Source organism: Urocitellus parryii, chromosome 5, assembly GCF_045843805.1.
Source record: "Urocitellus parryii isolate mUroPar1 chromosome 5, mUroPar1.hap1, whole genome shotgun sequence".
Lineage (NCBI taxonomy): Eukaryota > Metazoa > Chordata > Mammalia > Rodentia > Sciuridae > Urocitellus > Urocitellus parryii.
The window spans coordinates 65418093-65443613 of record NC_135535.1 but is presented as its reverse complement, the minus strand read 5'-3'; the positions used below and the strand labels follow the sequence as shown (position 1 = coordinate 65443613).

Genomic DNA, 25521 nt, shown 5'->3' with positions numbered 1-25521 from the left:
GTGAGCACTGGACAGGACTCCTAGACCTTTTCCCAGGCCCCACTGGTGCATGTTCCCTGGTGTGTCTCAGGCAAGGACCCAACCTGCACAGGTGGCAGGCCTCTCTTAGGCAGCATTCTTACCCTAGGAGATTTGCCCCTCACCCCAAGGACATTTGACAGTGTCTGGAGATGTTTTGGGTTGTCAAGAAAAGGGTTGCTACTGACATCTAGTGGGTAGAGGCCAGGGATTGTTGTTAAACACCCTGCAACAAAAATTATGTGAACCAGAATGTCAGTAGTGCTGAGTTAGAGAAACCCTGCACTTGAAGGAGGAGAGACCAATGAGGGGTCATGGGAAGGTAGTAGATACAGTAAAATCATTTTTTAGAGATGCTTGAATACATTAACCACTGTTCCTCTGCAGGGTTCGTCTTGTGGAACGGGGTGCTCCCCAGAGTCTGCTGCTCTCAGAGTCTGGAAAGGTACTTTCTCCTGCTAAATTGTTGAGATGGTGGGCCTTGTGACAAGGTGGGTCACTCTAAAGAGACTTGAAGCCAAGTGAAATACTTGTATCAAAGGCAAGACTTATTTGAAATCTGCAAATAATTCCGACAGTTTCATCTTAGCTAATACTTTGAAACTCACATGGGTACATAAACAAGGATGCTGGACCTTCTGACTTTACATAAATTTTTTAAAAATCCAGTGGAAATGTTATTTTTATTGGCAAACCAGCAAAATGGAATGTTCATTATATACAAGGTGGATAGAAGAACAAAGCTTAAAAACAGCCAGGTCTTCTTTATAAATATTAAAGTTGAAAGAAAAGTCAGAGTGGAGAAGAGATTAAACATACTGGAGTGTGCACCCCATAGGGTAAGGTTTCTTGGTTAAAGTGAGAATTTATACGTGGAAGACAGTTTTGTTCACTAGGGGCTCGCTCTGTATGATGTGTCAGTCCCATGGGAGCTGACTCTGATTTCTCTCTGCCCCTGTGAACTCTCACAATGGCATGGGGTCAGTATTGCCTCATCAAATCTGTGTTTGCCACAGTCCAGAGTTAAGCATGCCACTGGAACAAGAATGAGTGCAGGTCCCGGCCCAGGTTAAAGAGAGTAGTTTTCTTCTCTTCCTTCCTCAAGGTTTTAGATATTTGAGTCCAAATAATCATAGTAGGGTTTCTGGAGTAACTTCAGACTATAGAAAGCCAACACAAAAAAAGAGATTGAAGAATGGGGTTGTGGCTCAGTGGTAGAGCGCTTGCCTAGCATGTGAGGCACTGGATTTGATTCTCAGCACCATATATAAATAAGTAAAATAAAGGTCCATTGACAAATTAAACAAATATTAAAAAAAAAAATAAGAAAAGAGATTCAAGAGGGCAGGAACAGGTGACCAGAGAGATCTTTCTTTTGGTAAGCTCTGAGCCATTCTTTTAGCCGGCCCCTGTTTCTTCCTTTTTGTCTTGCGGAAGATCCCCGGCACGTAAGGATCTCTTTCATAATTCCAGGAACATGGATGTCTTTTTGTTCCTCTGTAAAACTGACCTCATGCTGTCCTCTCTTACTCATGCAGTTCCCCTCACTGTAGCCCTAGCTGATGGCTGCAGTGGAGTCTCTCAGACTATCCCTCCCTGCTCTTAGAGTTTCTGTTTTACGGGGTTTATACTGTCCTTCCTGTGAACTAGACAGATCATGAAAAAGGGAGGTTATATGCTTAAGTTATTCTACAGAATCTTGTTGGTGGTCCTGGTCAGCAGTTTCTCATTCCTCTAAAGAGATAGTAGACTGGTTCCCTGTCTTAATTTATTTTTTATATAAGATTTTTTACTATTTTTTTAGTTGTAGGTGGACACAATGCCTTTATTTTTATTTATTTTTATGTGGTGCTGAGGATCAAACCCAAAGCCTTACCCACGCTAGGTGAACACTCTAACTATGAGCCACAACCCCAGCCCCTCTCTGTTTTATTTTTGAGGGTAAATCTTATTAGACTTCTGGTCTCACCTGAGCTGAGGAAGATTCAGTTGGAGCAAAACAGAGGATGTCCCCAGTTAACCCCTCAGGTCAGGTACTTCAGTGATGGTTACTTCCATCAGCTTCTCCTATTTTTGCCACTCCCACATCACCAGCAGGTCATGGCACATTTCCTAGGGGTCATTAGATTTACTCAAACCCAATGTTTGTATTTTCCCTTTGATTCTTAGATTTTACCTGGAGTGAAAGTGGTTATTGTTAATCCTGAGACCAAAGGGCCTGTTGGAGACTCTCACCTGGGTGAGGTAGGTATTCCTTTTATTTTTTACTCTGGAAAGTCAGTAGCAAAAGACTTTAGAGTTCACGTTTCTAAAAGCTAGTGAAACTGTGGACTTAACTTCCTTCATTGTGAATAGTTCATTTTCTATAAGCCAGGAGTCTGAAGTAAACAGAGAGGGGAGATTGAGATGAGATCTAGTGAAGATTTAGGGCTAGGGATATAGCTCATTGTAAAATACTTTGTCTAGTTATGTGCAAAGCCCTGGGTTCAATTTCTAGTGGGGGGGGAGGGAGGGAGGGGGAGAGAGAGAGAGAGAGAGAGAGAGGAAGAGGAGGAGGGGGGGGGAGGAGGAAGGAGGTGGAAGGAGGAAGAGGGGGAGGGAAAATTTAGGTTCCCAAACTAGATGTTATCCCAGATCTGTCCACTGTCATTCTATTAGCTAGAAAGGAAATTGCAAATCCTATTTGTTCCCACGTATTAAAGGCTGGAAATGAAAGGAGCCACATATATAAAGTTAAAAAATGTATGCAAGTGTTGTATTCTAAAATATATCCATTTTAGTGTTTTAATAAAAATATTCAAAAACACTTTTCTTCCCCCCAAAACTTTGAGGGACACTAATGTTTGATCTTATAGTTTAGTGGAAAGAGTCTTGTAACTGCAGAAGCCAGATGAGCTGGGCTTCACCAGTTATGCTTTTCAACACTGAGCGAGTTAGTTCTCTCTGGGTCTCTCCCCCATTTATAAACAACTTACCTCAATAACAAAGGAGAATCATGATAGTTAATGCAAAAAGTGTCTATCTCATAATTCTCAATAAATAATAGCAGCTATTATTATCATGGTTGTCAGCTTTTGCTGTTCACAATGTCCTGTGGTATCTCCCTGAGGGCTTTGTACCATAGTTATACCAGAAGCACAGCGATGGCTGCTTGGTACAGTTGTGGTACTCTGGAAGCATGTGAGAAGTGAGCCAGAGAGGCAGTGCAGCCCCCAGTACCAGCCAACTCTAGTTTTTCCTCTTAGGTAAATTACTCAACTCCTTGTTTTTTCATCTGTAACACGGGGATAATAATAGTGTGACCTATATTGTCACATCCTATATGTCAGGATCATCAGAAATCAGGCATATATTGTTTGCCAACTGCCCTTATTACTGCAATTGTGTTACTAATATGAAAATGAGATTTTGCAAAATCACAAAAATCTGTCCTAGAAAAATTGAATTGATATAGTTGTCTATTCCTGTTGAAATGTGACCACTGCCCTTTTCTTGTAGATCTGGGTGAATAGTCCCCATACAGCTAGTGGCTACTACACCATCTATGATAGTGAGACTCTTCAAGCTGATCATTTCAACACTCGCCTCAGCTTTGGGGATGCTGCTCAGACACTCTGGGCTCGGACAGGATACCTTGGGTTTGTCCGCAGAACTGAGCTCACAGCAGCCACTGGAGGTATCTTCCACCACTCACTTTTCCCCATTTGAGTTGTTTCATTGGCTGGCTTCCTTCCACCTGTCTGAGTAGTATGAAGTGTATTTAATTGTCCCCGTCAATGCCTCTTGAACCCATAAGTGAATTTATATGAATTTATTCATTTGAGGTAACACTGCTCTCTGAAGTGTCTGGGAAGGGAGCACTCAGGGGAATTGCATGAGCTTCCTGGAACCGAGTATTAGTAGTACTGGACAGCTGTAGAGATGGACCTGAACATGAGTAAATACCCAAGGCAAAATGAGACTTCTCAGCCCTATAGGGCTGATTCCAAACCCTTAACAAGCTCCCGGGACAGGTGTTACCTGTCTCTCGACCCTGTACACAGTTTGGGGACTTGAAAGAACAGCCCTAATCCTGGGGATGGGGTGAGGGTGGTAATTCTAGGGAGTCAGTTTGCTTATCATGTTGTATATAAGCCTGTGGTTTGAAGGCTCTCATGTAGCATTTCCTCCACCCCCTGCCCTGTTGATCAACATGTGTTCTCTGCTGTCCAGTTTTAACCTTTCTTCCTGGCTGGCATTAAAAGCCACTTGAAAGTACCCAACACTAACTGTACCACACACTGAAGAACTGACATAGATAACTTGCTGCACTTTAAAGGTCTAAATTGGACCTTACCATTCCTCCTTAGCTTCTTGCAATTGTTCCACACCAAGCAGGGTCCATCATTTTTCAAAAGAGCACATATGCACCCTGTGCTTTTAACTCCAACATTATGTTGCATTCAGCATTTGTCTGAACCATATGTATGTTCTTTTTGTCAGAGCGTCATGACGCATTATATGTGGTGGGAGCTTTGGATGAAACACTGGAGCTGCGAGGATTACGATACCACCCAATTGATATTGAGACCTCAGTGTCTCGAGTCCACAGGAGCATTGCTGAATGGTAACTTTCCCCACACTGTTCTCTGCCTCAGCTTTAGTAGTGATTAAAAACTAATCAGGTTAGTCAGCCATTCATTACAAACACCTACCTACAGATAGAACTCCATGGCAAGTTAAGAAAAATAAATTGACTTTTGTCTTGGATGAATGGTCTGCCTTGGCAAAGCCTATTCACAGGAGCCAGAGAAGGCTACAGAGATACCAGGGAACACTGAAGTTTATTCTATGGAACACTGTGGAACTGAGTCTTTTTAAAAATTCTTATTTATTTATGTATTTTTGTGGTGCTGGGGATTAAACCCAGGTCCTTGTGCTTTCAAGGCAAGCACTCTACCAACTGAGCTATATTCCCAGCCCAAATTGAGTCCTTTTGAAAGAATAAGCTTTTAATTAGAAGGGACTAGCAGATCATCTGCCTCTAGGAAGTTGGTGTAGTATGGTGGGAAGAATCATGACTTTAAGGTCAAAAGACTTTTTGTGTTGGGTTGGGGGTTACTGGGAATTAAATCCAGGGTCACTTTACTACTGAGCTACATCCCCAGTCTTTTTTGTTTTTTGAGATAGGGTCTCACTGAATTGCTGAGGCTGGCCTTGAACTTGAAATCATACTGTCTCAGCTTCCTGAATAGCTGGGATTACAGGCCTGCAGACTCCACTCTCCATATTGCTTTCTTCATCAGTAAAATACTTTCTTCCACCTCTAATTACCAGCAGGGTCAAATCAGCTTTTGTTCTTAAATTGTTAGTGGGGAGCAAAGTAAAAGAATCAGTGTTATTTTCTCATCCAATTCCCCTCTCACAGCAGGAATTACCCCTGTTTTTCCTGAAAAAGATCATCCTACCTCATAATGACTTAAAATTCCTTAAAATGAAAACCCTGTGGTTTTTACCTTCACTATACAGAACCCATCCACTGTCTTTTCTACTCATTTAAAAGTCTGCATCCTTCACCAGTTTTTTCCCCTGCTAAATAGCCAGTTTTTCTTTTTCTTTTTTTTTTTTTAAAGAGAGAGAGAGAGAGACAGAGAATTTTTTAATATTTATTTTTTTTAGTTTTCAGCGGACACAACATCTTTGTATGTGGTGCTGAGGATCGAACCCGGGCCGCACGCATGCCAGGCGAGCGCGCTACCGCTTGAGCCACATCCCCAGCCCTAAATAGTCAGTTTTTCTGATGGTGGTTCATGCTTTCCATGTACTACTTTTTCTAAAGATGTCTTGTCAGAATCTCTCCCCAGAATAAGACCTGAATGACACTCTGACCAAGGCAAGAATGTTTTTCAACAAAAAAGTATGTGGAAAGCTATGTGGAAAGTATGCATAGAAACTGTATGCCATGGCTGCATTCAGATTTTAGATGGTTGGCTTTTATTGCAACCAGATAATTGCGTTTAGTTTTCCTTAATGATCTGAACCTCTTTTTAAAAGTTTAACTCTGTATAAACAAGTCAGATCATATGTTCTAACTTAGTAATTCCACTAAAAGGAGTTAATGTCTCCACTGTATCTTACAGCACTTTTACACATAGGGAACACTTGTGTGGGACACTTATTAGCTCATTTGAGGTCAGACAGGCTCTCTTCATGTTCAGTTTAAGAATATTATCTTAGATGGGGCTCAAGTGGTAGCGCACTCATCTGGCATGCGCGAGGCACTGGGTTTGATCCTCAGCACCACATAAAAATAAAATAAGGATATCGTGTCCACCTAAATCTAAAAAATAAGTATTAAAAAAAAAGAATATCATCTTAGAGCTGGACGCAGGAGCATATGCTGTAATTCCATCTACTTGGAAGGTTGAGGCAAGAGCATAACAAGTTCAAGGCTATCTTGGGCAACTTAGACCCTGCCTCAAAATAAAATTTTAAGGGCTGGGGATGTTGAGCTTATCCTCAGAGCACTTGCTTAGCATGTAGGAGGCTATGGGTTCCATACCTAGTATCACAAAAAATAAACAGATAAAATTTAAATTTATTTTTATCTTAGAGCTCTTTTGTTGCAAATACCAGAAACTCTCCTCAAAAAAGTTTAAGTGAAAGAAAAAGCCATACATACATTGACTTAATTTTCTTCGTGATTCTTTGTACCTCTGGCCATCCTAGAATGTTCAAACACATGTGTCCTCAGTTCCAATGACCAGCTACAAACTGTAGTCCTCTCCAATACCCCAGGAGATTTTGGCTCATTTATTAGCTGTGGTCACTGGGTCAAGGTCATGTATTACAAAATGACTTTTGGCCTTCTGGTTGGGATCTGGGAGAGAAAGCAGTTCTCAGAGAAATGGGCATCAGTCTTGGCAGGTACTGTAAAAGATGGTTGGAAATGTAATGGCACATTAACTGAATGTTATTGAAATTTCAGTGCTGTGTTCACGTGGACCAACTTGCTTGTGGTGGTTGTGGAACTGTGCGGCTCTGAACAGGAAGCTCTAGATCTGGTTCCTTTAGTGACCAATGTGGTCCTAGAAGAGCATTACCTCATCGTTGGTGTTGTGGTTGTGGTGGACCCAGGTGTCATCCCAATCAACTCCAGAGGAGAGAAGCAGAGGATGCACCTCCGTGACAGCTTCCTGGCTGACCAGTTAGACCCCATCTATGTGGCTTACAACATGTAGCTATCCTTCTAGGGGCTGCCAAGGCCATCCCAAGAATCAGAAAGACTGAAGACCCATGGCTAGGAGCTACTTTCTAAATGATGTGAAATAAGCTGAGATGCCTGCATTATATCCTTCATCTCATCCTGTGGAATTCTGCAATCATACAATACACAGGAAAGGGGAATTCTCTGGTGGCAAATGAAAAAAATGTTAACAGTCTATTAGACCTTAGCTTTGACCAGCGTGAACAACACGTAACTAAAGCAATTATTTGCATGTTGCATTTTTTCATCTGTTGTACATATTTTCGTATTTTTACCTAATGCCATTTTAGAATTTTTTTAAGGGAGTTTAATGAATTCACATGAAGGGGTAGTCTGAATTATACAGCTACCCGCTCTGTACTGTATTTTGCTATTTTCCCTTAGCTAGATATTTTGTGGGTTTTATTAACATAAAATTACTCAGCTTAACTTTCAGTCAGCTCATAAGCAAATCAGTTAACCCACAGAATATGAGAATTACTTATATATATACATATATATGTAATTCTTCACTGTAAAACATTTTGATCAGTGTTTTAAACATGTAAATAAGAATACTTATAATTCAGCTGAACAATTGAAAAATTGACACATATAATTACAGCAACCAAAGTAGAAACATTTCTACTTTGAGAGAATTCCAATATTCTCTTGATGTAGTGATATTGATTAGGTGACTAAAAAGTGCAAATTGCAAGTTTTGCTGCACATTGTTCTGTCTTTGTTGGCTGGTGTATTTTATAAACTAAATCTGCCTATGTTTGTTTTTAAAGCTTGCATTCCCAATGTCAGCTTAAGCTTCTAAGGATTCAGTCTGTATGAGCTGAAAATCTCCATTTAAATCGAAATTTAAGAAAAAGCAAGAATATATCAGATCCTACCTATTCAAAGGAACCACAGTAATTGATTCTGGCCCTGGTGTTGGAACTATCTTTCACAGTGAGTGACTACAGAATTTAGAATATCCTCTTTTTCTAGGCCCTTTAATCTGCCTACAGTTCATACATAGAGCTTTTGCTTTCTGAAAATTGAGGATTGCTCTCTGTCCTTTCAGTTCATAAGGGAAAAGCATTTAAAACCAAGAATAATAGACTGGGAGGGCAGTAGGATCAGTGATCACATGGAACCGTGAGGCCACGTTACTGCACATCTCAAAACTGACCAGATTGCTTTGCCAGAATAGCCAGGCTTATGCTGAAATAGGGGAAGTCTGATGTATGCAGGAAACTCTTATGAAATAACTGTTGTCCAGGCCAAGCAGACTGAGTGTGAAACTGAGTTTGGCCTCTGGCTCAGTTTCCTTACTTTGGTCTGATAGTTCATGTATTTGAATATAGTTAAATTTTATTATTTTTTTCTTACAGAAATATTTTTTAAAATTAACCTCAAAAGTGAAAAGAATTAACTTGTTAAATCAGAACGGTTCTCTTTGAACCATTCTGGTCTATTGTGTAAATATTTATTTAGACTATTTTAATAATACATATTATTTACCCCACTGTAACATCATGTAAACTAAATGTGTTTTTAAACAATTTGTAAGACTTGTAATTACCCTGAAAATAAGGTTTATAAAGCAAAGACCAGACCCTTCACTAGGGCAGCACTCCCAGGCTGCCTTTACGTCTCATGACTCAAAGCCACTTTATGATGGACTCCCGTTTACACAGTTATTTTTCTCCCAGCTCATTCTCCATAGAGGGAAAACCTCAAGATACTTTCCAGTTCAGATCTCTCTTTCAGTGTTTCAGAGGGAATTAATTTACATGGGGGAGGTTCTAGCATGTACAGAAAAGAAGCATTTCGCAAAATCCCAGCGTCTAGCAATGGTTTGGTTTGCAGAGAAAATTACCTGCTTATTTGAAATGTAACATTCTTAAAATAATTTTTAATGACTAACAAAAGCAGGGGAGGCTGAGTATTAATTAGTTCTATTCTCCACAATCTCTCAATTGTAAGAAGCTATAAGCAGTCTCTTTCCTGCGGGTTGGTTTATTATTCTTACAAACATGAATAGGGTATCAGCATCTAGCCACACTGTCAACTATAAATGTATTGTGAGCCACATCTGTAAATTTATGATTTTCTAGTCACCATATTTTAAAAAATAGGTGATATTGATTTTAATATATTTAACCCAACATATCAAAAATACTTTTTGAATGTGAAACAGTATGAAAATTATTAGATGTTTTACTTTTTTCATACTAAGTATTTAAAATCCAGCGTGTATTAAACACATCTCGATTTGGACTAGTCATATTTCAATGCTTCAGTAGCCAAATGTTAGGCTAGTGGCTACTGTATTGGGCAGCACAGACCTATATTTATTCCTTCAAGTTCAGTATTCCATTCATCTCAGAGTATGGCCAACTCCCATTCATTTCAGGCTGATAATCTAGTTTTGTCAATCCTCAAGCCTCCATTTATCTTTATTTCTTTTCCTTGCTGATGTGTAGCTGCTTTACTAATTTCTTGCATATCCCCCAGAGTGGACTGTGCTAGTGGAAGAAAGAAAACTGAGAGCTGTCCTTGGGGAACCTCATGACTAACTCTGGGAAAGTGTTCCTAGGATGAAAAAAGAGTCCAATCTTAGCCTCCATGGTGTTTGTGGAGTCATCTGCAGATTTAAGGTCTATCTTAAGGTTTATTGCAGACTTGAGTTTAATTTTTTTTTTCTTGATAACACAGTGCTCTTTTTCTTTCCACATTAAGTGGAACTTTTGTGGTAGAACTGACTCTTAAAACATGCCTAAAAGGCCATTACTGATAAAATAAACAACAACCCCCAACCTTCCCACAGCCTTTCCAGTCCTCAGAAACATATTCTGTCTGGGTTTTTATGCTGTGGGGGTGGAGGCAACACTTAGCAGTATACCCTCATCTTAAGAGAAATCTTTTGGTCTTAAAGTTTCAGAACCTCTTCCTGGTTCTCAGCAGAAGCAACTGAAAAGTTCTTAGAACTAGTGATACAAGCTATCTTGTGCATCAGTGAGACCCTGGAATGCCCATCTCACTAATTGGCATCAGTGAACCCATATAGTCTTTTAATTCTTGCTGCACAAGGGCCCAGTTCTCCCCAGTACACAGCTCTCTTTTCTCCTGCAGTTGTGTTGCCTGGGGCTGTTTAGGGACCATTGCCTCAGTTGGTCTGGTGTGTCTCCTTTAGTCCCTGGGACAGTGTTGGCTTAATGCTTTCCTTGAATCAACAAAGGGCCTGAGGCCTTACATTTGTGTTAAGGTCTCTCCCCAGGAACGGTGCTCAATATCTTGGCCAAATAAATTACTTTTCTTGAATATCCAGGAATCCTTCAGACTAAAGCAAGAGGAGTTATCACCTCACCCTCAAAACTCCAACATGATCTATGCCTTAGTGTTATTTTTGTTGTCTGCTTTGATGTAAAATCAGGAGTGTTTGGAGCAAGAAGCTGCAGTACTCCAAATACACAATAGGCCTTTTCTTTACCATTCATACCTTTCTGGTTTAGGTATATATATAGATGGGCCATGTTATTTGTCCAGAGAAAGAGATTGTAAAGATATAAGAATAATTTTTTAGTCCTAAATGCTGTTCTGTTTACTTTCTGTCAATATATTTACCTGTGTCAAATTCAAACTATAGTACTGTGTAATTATGTATAAAATTTTTTTTATTTATTTGAAATTAGACTAGATATACATTTTTAAAATTTAACATCTGGCTGGACAGTGTTCTATTAACTCATCAAATGTGTTTTCCTTTGTCTTGTGTTAATAAATATTGATGCCTGATTGTGTTTAATCCTTCATGCATTCGGTGGGGGCTAGGGAATTCAGAGAATTTTGTGTGGGAGTGTGTCTATCTATATGCCTAGCTATATCCCCAACCAGGAATTGGTAGATTTTACATTGAAGTTCGGGCAGTAAGACGCAACAGTAGCTGGAGTTATGTAAGAAACACAGATAACCAAACTCAAATGTGATTGAAGGAAGTGAGGTTAAGGAACAACTATGTCATTTGAAAAATTGAGGAGCTTCAGAGCTTTTTTTTTTTTTTTTTTGGTAGTGAAATCAGGGGTATTTTGCCACTATACTACATCCCCAGCCCTTTATTATTTTTATTTATTTGTTTGTTTATTTTGAGAAATGATCTTAATAATTTGCTGAGGGTCTCACTGAATTACTAAGACTAGTCTCAAACTTGAGATCCTCCTGCCTCAGCCTTTCCAGTCACCAGTATTACAGACATGCACCTCTGTGAAGTTTGTTGTAGGACTTTATTTTTTTTGTGGTTCTGGGGATTGAACCCAGGGCATTGTGCATGCAAGGCAAGCACTCTACCAACTGAACTAGCCCTGTTGTAGGACTTTTTAAAAGTAATGATTATACTTCAGTTTTCTTTTACCTACATGGCATTTGGTAGTTTTAAACTTTGGATCATAAGCTTGAATTCTTTTTTTTAAATATTCTTTTAGTTGTAGATGGGCATGATACCTTTATTTATTTTTACACAGTGCTAAGGATCAAACCCAGTGCCTCACACATACCAGACAACTGCTCTACCACTGATCCACAATCCCAGCCCAGTAAGTTTGTTTTTTATAATCTATAATAGGGCTGGATGTCAGCTTCTCCTAAAAATTTGCTCTTTTTTTCCCCTGGTTTTAGAAAACCTAATGGGAGTACATCAAATTGAGCATGTTCTCAGATACTGAAGCTGGTCCTTGAATTAGGGTCTAAGTAACCAGGTACAGTGGTACATGCCTGTAATCCCAGAAAGTCAGGTGGACAAGGCAGAAGGATCACAAGTTGAAAGCCAGCCTGGGCAATTTACTAAGACCCTGACTCAAAAAGGACTGGGAATATAGCTCAGTGGTAGAATGGGTTCACATCCCAGTACCAAAAAAAAAAAAAAAAAAAAGAATCACAGTCCAAGGTATTTTGGCAGGTAGAACATTTTTTTTTTCACTTAACAGGCATTTATTAAGTGCCCATTCACTAAGCACAAGGCACTGTGTCAACAGCTAAAGCAAGAGAAAAATATCAAGTCGCAGGCTGGGGATGTGGCTCAGTGGTAGAGAGCTCGCCTTGCATGTGTGAGGCGATCCTCATGTGGTTTGATCCTCAGCACCACATAAAAATAAAATGAAGATATTGTGTTCACCTAAAGCTAAAATATAAATATTTTTTGAAGATCCTTTAAAAACAAAATCAAGTCACTGCCTTCAAGGAGATACAGGAAAATAATCACAATATGATGTAGTATATATGATAAAAGTGAGAGCAGAGGTGGACTGTGTGAACGGGTAGAAGACGCCCAATCCAGTGACGAGGGGAAATAGTGAGGAATAGCATGCTGCAGGAGGTTCACATCTGAACTGAGTTTTGAAGGATGAGATAGCCAGATGCCATGTTTTTTTGTTGTTGTTTTGTGCCAGGGATTGAACCCACTGAATCACTAACCCATATCCCTAGCACTTTTTTGTATTTAGAGACAGGATGTCATTGAGTTGCTTAGGGCCACCCTTTTGCTGAAGCTGGCTTTGATCCTCCTGCCTCAAGTCTCCCAAGTTGCTGGGATATAGACGTGTAACACTGCGCCTGACCTCAGATACCGTTTTTCACTACATAATTGTTGCAGATTCTATGCCAAACTTTTTTTGAAAACATGAAGCAGCTTTTTTTTTCGGTCCTCCCTGAACTGGGGGCTTAACCCAGTGGCACTCTTCTGCTGAGCTGCATACATCCTCAATCATGCACCAAATTACATGAAAAAAGTACTTCAGGACATTGAATTCTGCATAGATTCCAACACAACAATACTGGGAGATTTCAATACACTCTTATCACCAATAGACAGGTCATCAATAAAATCAATAAAGATATCTCCAACCAAAACAACACTATAAATCAAATGGACCTAAGGGACATCTACAGAATATTCCACCTCAAAACAGCTGAATTCATCGTCTCAGCTGAATATGGAACTTTTTCCAAAATAGATCATATTCTAGGCCACAAAGCAATTCTTAGCAAATAAAAGAAAATCGATATAATATCATGTATCCGATCAGGTCCTAATGGAATTATAATAGAAATCAACAGCAAGAGAAATAATAGAAACAACATAAATACAGAGAAATCAAGCAATACTCTCTCAATGAAGAATGTATCACAGAAGAAAGTGAAAATAGAAATTAAGAAATTCTTAGAAATGAATAAGAACAAAGATATAGCATATTGAAATCACTGGCACAGTGTGAAAGAAGTTTGAATTAGAAAATTTATAGCACTGAGTGCCTACATTAAAAAATGAGTGAGGTCCTAAATAAATAAGCTTTTGCTCCATCTCAAGGTCCTAGAAAAAGAACAAACTAATCCCAACCAGTAGAAGACAAGGAAATAATTAAGATAAGAGCTCAAATCGATGAAATTGAGAATAAGAAAAACTATAGTGAGGATCAATGCAATGAAGAGTTGGTTCTCTGAAAAGATAAAAAGAATGACAAACCCTTAGGCAAACTGACCAAAAGAAAGAGAAGGAGCAAATCAAAACAGATCAGAAATAAAAGAGGAGATATCACCACAGAACTTTCTGAAATCAGAGGATTATCAGAACTTATTTTGAAAATTGATACTCTAATAAACTTGAAAACCTGGAAGATAATGACAGATTTCTAGACACATATGACCTGCCCATATTGAATCAGGAAGATACAGAAAACCTAAACAGAATAGAAATTTAAACAGCAATTAAAAGAATCCCAAAAAGAAAAGTCTAGAAACTGATGGATTCTCAGCTGAATTCTACCAGACTTTACAGAACTTAACACCAGTCTTTCTCGAATTAGTCCATGAAACTGAAAGAGAGGGAATGCTCCCAAATACACTTTATAAAGTCAGTATAATCCTGATAATAAAACCAAAGATGCATCAAGGAAAGAAAACTACAGATTATATACACACACACACACACACACACACACACACACACACACACATGTATGTGTGTATATATGTAGATATATATGAAAAAATATGTGAAGATATATAAAAGATAAAAAGAAAACCAGCAAAGGGAGGATCTACACTAAAGGGATATTCAACAAAAGGAAAAACTACATCAAATTAAAAACCAGAAATAAATCAAAATGACAGGGTATTATATTTCAATAATAGCCTTGAATGTTAATGTCCTAAACTCATCAATCAAAAGGACTGGCAGACTGGATTAAAAAGCAAGGCCCAATAATATGCTATCTTCAAGAGACTCACCTCATGGGAAAAGACATCTACAGGCTGAAGGTGAAAGGATGGGAAAAAAAAAATATTACTCATATGGATTGTTTAAACAAGCAGGGTTTTCCATCATCTCTGATAAAGTAGACTTCAAGCCAAAGTTAATTAGAAGAGACAAAAAGGACATTTCATACTTCTTAAGGGAAGTGTATATCAGCAAGGTATAACAATTGTAAATATTTATGCCCCAAACAATGGCACATCTATGTCCATCAAACAAATCCTTCTCAATTTCAAGAATCAAATAGACCACAACACAATAATACTGGGTGACTTTAACACACCTTTTTCACTACTGGACAGATCTTCCAAACAAAAACTAAATAAACTATAGAACTAAATAATAAAATCAGTAATTTTGACCTAATAGACATATATAGAATACTTCATCCATCAATGAGCGAATATACTTTCTTCTCAGCAGCATATGGCTCCTTCTCTAAAATAGACCAATCTTATGCCACAAAGCATAAGATATTTAAAAAAAAGAGATAATACCCTGCATTCTATCAGATCACAATGTAATGAAATTAGAAATCAATAAGAAAATACAAAATAGAAGCTACTCTAACAAATGAAGACTAAATAATACACTATTGAATGAAGAATGGATAGTAGAAGTCAAGGATGAAATAAAACAAATTCTTACAGGTAAATGAGAATACTGATACAACATATCAAAATCTCTGGATATGTTGTACTATGAAGGCAGTACTAAGAGGAAAGTTTATTGCATTGAGTGCTTTCATTAAAAGAATAAAAAATCAACAAATAAATGACCTAACACTACATCTCAAAGCCCTAGAGGGGAAAAAAAAAAAAGAACAAATCAACACCAAAAACAGAAGACAGGAAATAATTTAAATCAGAGCTGAAATTAAAGAAATCAAAACAAAAGAATTTGAAAAATTGACAAAACAAAAAGTTGCCTCTTTGAAAAAATAAATAAAATAGATAAACCCCTGATCATGTTAATGAAGAGAAAAAGACAGAAAACTCAAATTACTAAAATACAAGATGAAGAAGGAAGTATCATAATGGACCTGTCTGAAATACAGAAGATAATTAGAAACTATTTTGAAGATTTATACTCCAATAAAATAGAAAATATTGAAGACATCGGCAAATTTCTAGAGACATATGACCTACCCAGACTAAATGAGGAGATCACACATGATTTAAACAGGTCAATTTCGAGTAATGAAATAGAAAATGCCATCAAAAGCCTCTCAACAAAGAAAAGCCCAGGACCAGATTCTCAGCCAAGTTCTACAAGACTTTCACAGAAGAATTAACACCAATGCTCCTCAAAGTATTCCATGAAATAGAAAAAGAGGGAACCCTCCCAACTCATTATCTGAGGCTAATATTACCCTGATAACAAAACCAGACAAAGTCACATCAAGGAAAGAAAACTTCAGACCAATATACCTGATGAACATAGATGCAAAAATTCTCAATAAAATTCTGGCAAATTGGGCTGGGTTGTGGCTCAGCAGTAGAGTGCTTGCCCAGCATGTGTGAGGCCCTGGATTCAAACGTCAGCACCATAAATAAATAAATAAAATAAAGGTATTGTGTCCAACTAAATATTACAAAAAAAGGGCTGGGGATGTAGCTCAAGCGGTAGCGCGCTCGCCTGGCATGCGTGCGGCCCGGGGTTCGATCCTCAGCACCACATACCAACAAAGATGTTGTGTCCGCCGAGAACTAAAAAATAAATATTAAAAATTCTCTCTCTCTCTCTCTCCTCTCTCACTCTCTCTTTAAAAAAAAAATAAAAAAAAAGAAAAAATGAAAAAAAAAATAAAAAAAAATAAAAAAATAAATATTACAAAAAAAATCTGGCTGGGGTTGTGGCTTAGTGGTAGAGTGCTTGCCTAGCACATGTGATGCCCTGGGTTCAAGTCTCAGCACCACATTAAATAAATAAATAAAGCTATTGTGTCCAACTACAACTAAAAAATAAATATTTTTCAAAAATTCTGGCAAATTGCACACAAAAACCTATTAAAAATATAGTTTACCATGATCAAGTGGGGTTCATCCCAGGATGCAGGGTTGGTTCAACAAATGGAAATCAATAAACATAATTCATCATACTAATAGACTTTAAAACAAGAATTATATGATCATCTCAATAGATGCAGAAAAAGCTTCTGACAAAATACAGCACATCTTCATGTTCAAAACACTAGAAAAACTAGGGATAGTAGGAACACACCTCAACATTGTAAAAGCTATATAATGCTAAACCCAAGGCCAGATTCATTCTAAATGGAGAAAACTTGAAAGCATTCACTGTAAAAACTGGAACAAGACAAGGATGTCCTCTTTTCACCACTTCTATTCAACATCATCCTTGAAACTCTAACCAGAGCAATTAGAAGAAAGAAATTAAAGGGATACAAATAGGTAAAGAGGAACTCAAACTATCACTATTTGCTGATGACATGATTCTATATCTAGAAGATCCAAAAAATTCCACCAGAAAACTTCTAGAACTAATAAATAATTCAGCAAAGTAGCAGGATATAAAAATCAACACCCAGAAAGTCAAAACACATTCCTATACATCAGTAATGAATCCACTGAAAGAGAAATTAGAAAAACTACTCCATTCACAATAGTCTCAAAAAATAAAATAAAGTACTTGGGAATCAATTTAACAAAAGAGGTGAAAGACCTCTACAATGAAAACTACAGAACACTAAAGAAAGAAATTGAAGAAAACCTCGGAAGATGAAAAGATCTCCCATGCTCCTGGATAGACGGAATTGATATTATCAAAATGGCCATACATATGTTATACATATATAATGCAATTCCTATAAAAATCCCAATAACATTCTTCATAGGAAGATAAAAAGCAACCATGAAATTCATTTGGAAAAATAAGAGACCTAGAATAGAATAGCCAAAGCAATCCTTAGCCCCCCCCCCCCAAAAAAAAAGTGATGCAGGAGGCATCACAATCCAGACCTTAAACTATACTATAGAGATATAATAACAAAAACAGCATGGTATTGGCACCAAATGTAGACCGATGGTACAGAATAGAGGACACAGAGAAAAACTCACATAAATAGTTATCTCATACCAGAGAAAGGTGCCAAAAACATTCACTGGTGAAGATAGCCTATTCAATAAACAGTACTGGGTAACCTGGAAATCCATATGCAGCAAAATGAAGTTAAACCTCTATCTCTTACCCTGCACAAAAATCAACTCAAAGTAGTCAAAGTCTTAGGCACTAGAACAGAGACCCTGCACCTAATAAAAGAAAAAGTAGGCCCAAATCTTCACCATGTCAGCCTAAGATCTGACTTCCTTAGCAAGACTCCTAAAGCACAAGAAATAACATCAGGAATAAATAAATGTGATGGATTCAAACTAAAAAGCTTCTTCTCAACAAAAGAAACAATGAGATGAAGAGAGCCTACATTTTGAGAGAAAATTTTTGCCACATGCAAAAAAGAGCACTAATCTCCAGGATATGTAAAAAACTTAACACCAAAAAAAAAAAAAATCAAGAAATGGGCTAAGGAGCTCAACAGATAATTATCAGAAGAAGATATACAATCAATCAACAAATATATGAAAAAATGTTCAACATCTCTAGTAATTAGAGAAATGCAAGTCAAAACTACTCTAAAATTTCATCTCATGCTAGTCAGAATGGCAATTATCAAGAATACAAACAACAATAAATGTTGGTGAGGATGTGGGGGAAAAGGCACACTCATATGTTGCTGGTGAGGCTGCAAATTGATGCAACCACTATGGAGAGCAGTATGGAGATTCCTTAGAAAACTTGGAATGGAACCACCATTTGACCCAGCTATCCCACTTCTTTGTTTATACCCAAAGGACTTAATATAATTAACACAGCCACATCAATGTTTATATGTATATATGTTAATGTTTTTTTTATATAATGAGTTCTTCAGAGTGTGAGTCATACACACTCCTTAGGTTTAAATCACTATCTGGCTCAAAATGTCAAAAGCAGAAAAGGGGTGCTGGGGTTGTGGCTCAGAGGAAGAGTTCTTGCCTAGGATGCGTGAGGCACTGGGTTTGATCCTCAGCACCATATAAAAATAAATAAAATAAAGGTATAGTGTTCACCTACAACTAAAAAATATATGTATTTTTTTAAAAAACAGAAAAAGAGTTATCTCCACTAAATCAGGTTTCTACAATAAGAATCTCAAGTACAATTTCACAAAAAATTTGTGTAACTTTTTCTTTTGCCAAAAACATACTAAAGTTCACCATTTGCCATTTTTATCACTATAAAGCCCTAAAAGAACATCTAGAAAAATTTTTAAAAAGCATAAAGAAAAAAAACTCAGAATGAAGTAATTCCTTATCCAGAGAAATATATATATATATAATATTTTAGGGTTGGGGCTGTAGCTCAGTGGCAGAGTGCTTGCCTTGCACCTGTGAGGCACTGGGTTCAATCCTCAGCATCACATTTAAAAAAAAAAAAATTAAAGGCATGCTGTCTATCTACAACTATTTTTTAAAACATAATATGTGCCAAGCAAGCACTCTGCCACTGAGCTACATCCCGAGCCCTTTTTACTTTTTTGGTACTGGGGATTGAACTCATGGACACTTAACCACACCCTCAGCCCTTTTTTGCTTAGCGCCTTTCTAAATAGCTGAGGCTGGCTTTGAACTCGCAATCCTCCAGCTGATGAAATGGGATTACAGGCGTGAGCCACCGCGCCCCGCCCTTTTTAAATTTTTTTAAGACAGGCTCTCACTAAGTCCCTCAGTCAGGTCTCAAACTTTGGATCCTCCTTCTGCGTAGCTGGGACTGCAGGACACAAGGATTACAGGTGTGTGCCATAGCATCTAATTTCTACTAAACTTTTCATAAATACTTAAAAAGTTGGAAGAAATCTCTGCACCAAAATGCCACACTCTACTGGCGCCTCGTTTTGCTTTGTTTTAAATCAATCTGTGTATAAAGTCCTTTCAGCTAGGATGTAGTTCAAAGGTAAGACTTGGCCTAGCATCTGTGAGGCTCTGGGTTCAATACCCAGCATCGCAAAAAACAGAAAAAATTCTTTCACATAAATGATCTAACTCTACTCATAGAATTAAGAATTATCACTGGGTGTGGCGGCACACGGCTGTTTAACAGCGACTCGGTGGGGTGAAGCAAGAGGACTGCAATTCGAGGCCAGCCTGGCAAACTTAGTGAGACCCTGCCTCAAAAAACAAAAAGGGTACAGTATTCAGTGGTAGAGCACCCCGGCTTCAATACCCAATACCGAAAACAAAGCTCTGAGTGAAGTAAGAAAAGCTGAGGAAGACAAGCCTCAAGCCCTTTCTCCTTACGAGAAGCGGATAGGGCAGGCATCAAAGTCAGGAAGCACAAACGGAGCCTGACCACCCAAACCACTGCGAGGAGCAGAGCCGAGAGCGAAGAAAGCTGCTCCACGCAGAACAGCCTCCAGAAAGCACCTAGCTGTTGAGGGGCTTCGGAAACGGACTTGGAGGAGGAGGAGCTGGGGTACACAGCCAGAAACGACAGGAAACCGCAGGCAACATTCAGAGCGTTCCTAGCAAATGCCGCGGGCACAGCTCATGACTCGATAGAGGGTGGCCAACATGGCGGCGCGTCACGTGAGTAGCGCAATGACGCACACTGCGGCCCGCACGGAGGCCCCGCCCAGCCTCACCCCCCACGCACACTTGCACTGAGTTTTGCCCCCCTCCCCTGCCCCCTGCTTGGTGTAGATCATGCCGCCAGTGGCGGCCCTGACTGCCGAGAAACGGTAGCTTAGGACAATTGGCTGTTGAGTGACACTGATTCTCCCTGCCCCGCCTGACCCTGAGAAAGAAGCACGTCCCTCGCCTCGAAAGGGGGGTGGGGAAGTGGGTAGTGAATTCGGATCCACTTGGGAGGGGGGAGTGGAAGTTCCCGCCCCGGACTGCAGCGAGGCGGCAGCCACAGGTAAGTGGGGGGCGGGGTGGGACGAGCGCCCCTGGCCCGGGGCGGGAAGGGCGCGGGAGCGCAGGAGCGCGGAGCCGGCGGGATTCTGAGCCCGTCGCGTGCCGAGTGGGGGTCGCGCGCTGGCGGCTCCGGTGGGGGAGGGGCGCGGCGGAAGGGGGAGGGGCTGCGTGGGGGCCCGGAGGAGTGCGCTTCCGGCCCTCGCGCCTTTGCTGTGCGAGGTGTCCTTTCAGTGGTTGGTCTCCTCCCTGCCCTCGGCCCCAAATGAAAATTAAGCCAAGAGTTTGGTGCCGCAGGCGGTATTACCCTAGAGGCCCGCCTTCTGCGGTCGGAGGCCGGAGGTCGCGGTCTTGGGCTAGCAACCGGGGAGGGCAGCGTAGCCTTGGTGCGGTGTCCGTTCTCGGCCCGTGTGTGCCTGCCCTGGAGGACGAGAACTGTCATCCCTCAAGCAGCTTACAATCTAGTGGGGACGCAGTTAGTGCCGTAATCGAACCGTGTTGGAAGGGTGCGGCTGATGGGCAGGAAAGAGAACAGGTTTTTACGTGGCTGGCACTGACAAAAAGTCGTTTGTTTCCCGCCTGGACGAAGGGCAAGCCGAGGACACTTTTCTCTGATTTTTTTTTTTTTAATCATAAAGCAAGGACTAGGAATATGGCTTAGTGATAGATCACTTGCCTAACATGCTCAAGGCTCTGGGTTCAATCTCCAGTACTGTAAAAACAAACACATAAGGAAAAGTGAAGCCTGGTATTTGTCAGCTTCAACTATGCCTTGGAGCGTGAAGCGTAATCACTGAAATTATCATGAATGTTAAATAATGTTTGCTAGTTTTGTCAGCATTTGAAGAGCGTTGGGCCAATAGTTTTTTAGGGCATTTAACACTTCTAAGGCCATTTCAGTGCAGTTCTGGTAGGGATCATTGTTAAACTGGCCTCACCTATGAGAGTTTGTACAGTATTTTATCCCGAGACACTTGCTATTAACAGAATATGCGTTTTAGTAAAATGCTGGATTTCTTCCTGTCGACTTTACAATGTACCTTTTAGTTAAAATCCAGGGTTCCGAGTTGAATGTGATAGCTCTTTAACCTTGTTTGGTCTGATATATCTGTGCAATACTGCTGTATCCCCAGTAGGTGGTAGTCCTTTCAAAAATGCCTTTTAGTTATGTCATCTCATTATAATGAATTTCCAAAGCAGGGCGTGATATGGCTGCAACTTTTCTTGTGCTTTAATTGCCCCGTTTCTAAAGGTGGGGTGAAGTAATCCTCTAAGAATATTTCTCTAGCCATTGTCCTATTAGTTTTAAATCAGTATTTCCAAGTAAACAAGGAAATAAAGGGAAAAAAAACATTCAACGTTAATATGAGATTATTATTGCTATCCTAGGAACAGGCTGTGGTCTTTGATTTCCTAGGACTTAACTTTCTGCTAGGGAGACAGAAAATTACTGCATTACAATACTGTGATAAGTGCTATAAGAAGAAGGGGAACATATGCTGTCTTGCTTATTAGCATATGTGCAAGACACTGTAAACATTAAGAGGAACCTGGAGCAGTCAGGAAAGATTAATCGAAGGGTATTCCTGGTACTCTTGGAAGAGAAGCAATACTGAATAAAAGAACACAGAGACTTCCGATTAATACAGTTCTAGCTTCAGGTCTTTCATTCACATCCATAGCAAATTAATTTCTTTGAACCTTGATTTGCACATCTCTAAAACAGGAAATCCAGGATGACATTTAAAAACTCTTAGGTGGCCAAGGATGTAACTCAGTGGTAGAGTGGTTGCCTAGCCTGCACAGAGCCCTGCATTTGATCCCCCAAACTGCTGCAAAAAAATTATAAAAACCCTATAATTTGATGCCTATCTTATAATGTTCCTTTCTTTGCAAGTTTTCTTAAGAGTGCCCTTTTAAAAAATATTTTTATTAGTTGTTGATGAACCTTTATTTTATTTATTTATATGCGGTGCTGAGACTCAAACCCAGTGCCTAACACATGCTAGGCAAGCACTCTGCCACTGAGCCACAACCCCAGCTCCAAGAGTGCCCTTTCTTATATTCTCTGAATCTATGTTTTACTGCCCCCTTGTGATTCTGCCCTGTTTGGATAAGCTTTCAGCTGCAGCTTGGAACTTGTTTTATTTTTAGAGAAAATGCTTTTTAGTCAGGTTCTCTGTCTCAGCAGCTTGGGAGGCTGAGGTAGAAAAATCACAAGTTTAAGACCAGCCCCAGCAATTTAATGAGACCCTGTTTTAAAAATTAAAAATTTAAAGGTCTGGGATGTAGCACCCGGGTTTCAATCCCTAGTACCCACCCTGCCCCAAATGTTTGTACACATAAAGTTTCTTCTGTTAAACATTTTTTTTAAACATTGTTAATTTTAACCTCAATTTTAGGAATATTAGTTAAGAAAAAGTGAGCATGTAGTGGCTTGGGAAGCTGAGGTAGGAAGATCCTCAGTTTAAAAGCCAGCCTCAGCAAAAGCAGGATGCTAATAAGCAAATCAATGAGACCCTGTCTCTGAATAAAATATAAAATAGGGCTGGGGATGTGGCTCATTGGCCTAATGTCCCTGAGTTTAATCCCTGTACCACACCCCGCCCCCCCCACACCAAAAAAAAAAGTGAGCAAATAAAGGTTAAGCTGTGATAATTTCAATAAAACATGTGAGCATGTGGTTTATAATAAGATGAAACCATAAGGCTGTGTTTAGGAAATGGTAGAATGATAGGAGAGATTATTTATGACATGATAGAAAATAGGTTATCTTCTTTTAGAAGACTGAGAAGAAATCAGTATTTTTAATTTATTAAAAAAAATTTTTTGGTACTAGGAATTGAATGCAGTGGCACTTAATTAGTAAGATACATCCCTAACCACCCCCACCTACTTTTTTTGTTGTTGTATTTTTTATTTAGAGATAGGATCTCACTGAATTGCTTAGGGCTTTGCTAAGACGCTGAGGCTGGCTTTGTACTCAGGATCCTCCTGCCTCAGCCTCCTGAGCACTGGGATTATAGGTGTGTGCTGCCACACCTGGAATTGATTAAGATTTGCCATTCTTTTTTTCTTTCTATTATAAACTTTCCAAGTTAGAAAAAAGGGGAAAAAATTAAGAGGGAAAAATTAAAGCCACTTTATGCATGAGGTGATTTTATGCATTTTATCTTTCTTCTTAAAATTTTTATTTCTTTGACTGGGGACTGAACCATGGGGTGCTTTACCACAGAGCTACATTCCCAGTCATTTTTTATGTCTTATTTCAAGACCAGATCTTGCTGAGTTGCTGAGTATCTCACTGAGTTGCCTAGGCTAGCCTTGAACTTGGGATTCTCTTGCCTCAGACTCTGGAGTTCCTAGGATTACAGTTGTGCACACCATGCATGGCTTACTGCATCTTTTTTTCCAATGACTAAAAACAGTAGCTTCAATTCAGACATTAAAAAGGAATTTGTTTTCTGACTTCAAAAAACAAAAGGAGGTAAAAAGAATATGTATGTAAGCTTAAACTTCACAGTTAAGTTGGTAATACTAAGAGGCATATACCTAGATTTGCTATCTCAAATTTTTAATTGTGTATACTACTCATAACATAAAATTTAACATTTTGAAATGTAAATAATTCAGTAGTGTTATGTATATTCACATGGTTGTACAATGTGTGTGAAAAAGTTTTCCAGAACTTTTTCATGCCCATTAAGCAACCCTCCATTTCTTCACCCAGTCATTGGCAGTCTGATTTAAAACTACTCTAGATAGCTCATATGAGTGAAGTCACAGTGTTTATCTTTTTGCAACTGGCTTATTTCAGTTAGTATAATGTACCCAAAGTTCATCCATATGGTAGCATGGTCAGAATTTCCTTATTTTCTAAACTGAATAATACTTTGTTGCAAGTACATACACTTTATTTATCCATTCATCCATTGATGAACATTTGGGATGCTTCTACCTTTTGCTTTCACCTATTGTGAATAATGCTGCTATGTGTATGCATAAATATCTTTTCAAGACCCTGCTTTTTTTTTTTTTTTTTTTTTTTTTTGGTGGTACTGGGAATCAAACCTATGGCCTTGTAGTACTTGCTAGGCATATGTTCTGCCATTGAACTGCATCCTCAGCCCTTTTGATTTTTAATTTGAGACAGGGTCTCGCTAAGTTTCCCAGTGGGCCTCCAATTTATAATTCTCCTGCCTCAGCCTCTCAAGTTGCTGGGATTACAGGCCTGTACCATCATGCCTGGCTTGCTTTCAAACTCTGGATATGTACATACAGAGGGGAAAATGCTGAGTCATTTGGAAATTCTGCTTAGTTTTTTGAGGTGCCTCCGTATTGTTTTCCATAACAGCTGGACCATTTTTCACTTCTAAAGTACAATTTTAGTTTCTCCATATCCTTGCCAATATTTGTCACTTTTTTCTTTTTGTTTTTATATTAGCCATTTTAGTAGATGTGAGGTGGTATCTTATTGTGGTTTTGCTTTTTTATTTCTCTAGTGATAATGATTATGATGTTAACTGTCTTTTCATATACTTGCTAACCAGCTGTTTTTTTAAATATCTTTGCATATAACCATAAATACCTTACATTTTACTCAGATCTTTTATCAATATCTCTCTCTCTCTCTCTCTCTCTCTCTCTCTCTCTCTCTCTCTCTCTCGGTAATTCTGGGGATTGAACTCAGGGGCACTTGACTAATTTAAATCAGCCCTATTTTTGTATTTCATTTAGAGACAGGGTCTCACTAGGTTGCTTAGTCCCTCTCTTTTGCTGAAGCTGGCTTTGAACTTACAATCCTCCTGTCACAGCCTCCAGTGCACCAGTTTACCAATCTCTTTGTTAGTGGTTCTCCTACCACTTGACATAGTCAGTCTCTTAAATTTACATATTTTCGTTCTTACCCTGTTTGCATATCTTGCAGTTGATTATTTTGACCATCTAGATCTTTAGAAACTCCTTAGGAATGGTTTTATTTATTTATTTGTTCAATTTATACTCAATAC

General features: G+C 39.0%; 2 protein-coding genes across 5 annotated transcripts in view; both read left to right on the top strand.

The window, feature by feature from the left end:
- Dip2b (disco interacting protein 2 homolog B) overlaps positions 1–10965 on the top strand; it is a 244093-nt gene extending 233128 nt beyond the window's left edge. For all 3 annotated transcript variants that reach the window (XM_026407027.2, XM_026407025.2, XM_026407026.2), the window contains 5 exons: positions 406–463; positions 2188–2262; positions 3517–3694; positions 4501–4624; positions 6986–10965. In XM_026407027.2, the coding sequence (XP_026262812.2) occupies positions 406–463; positions 2188–2262; positions 3517–3694; positions 4501–4624; positions 6986–7238 (688 nt within the window). In that variant the 3' untranslated portion in view covers positions 7239–10965. The remainder of the gene's footprint in view (positions 1–405; positions 464–2187; positions 2263–3516; positions 3695–4500; positions 4625–6985) is intronic.
- Positions 10966–20241: 9276 nt separating this feature from the next.
- Atf1 (activating transcription factor 1) overlaps positions 20242–25521 on the top strand; it is a 47665-nt gene continuing 42385 nt past the window's right edge. For both annotated transcript variants that reach the window (XM_026407064.2, XM_026407063.2), the window contains exon 1: positions 20242–20516. The gene's annotated coding sequence lies outside the window, so the exon portion shown is untranslated. The remainder of the gene's footprint in view (positions 20517–25521) is intronic.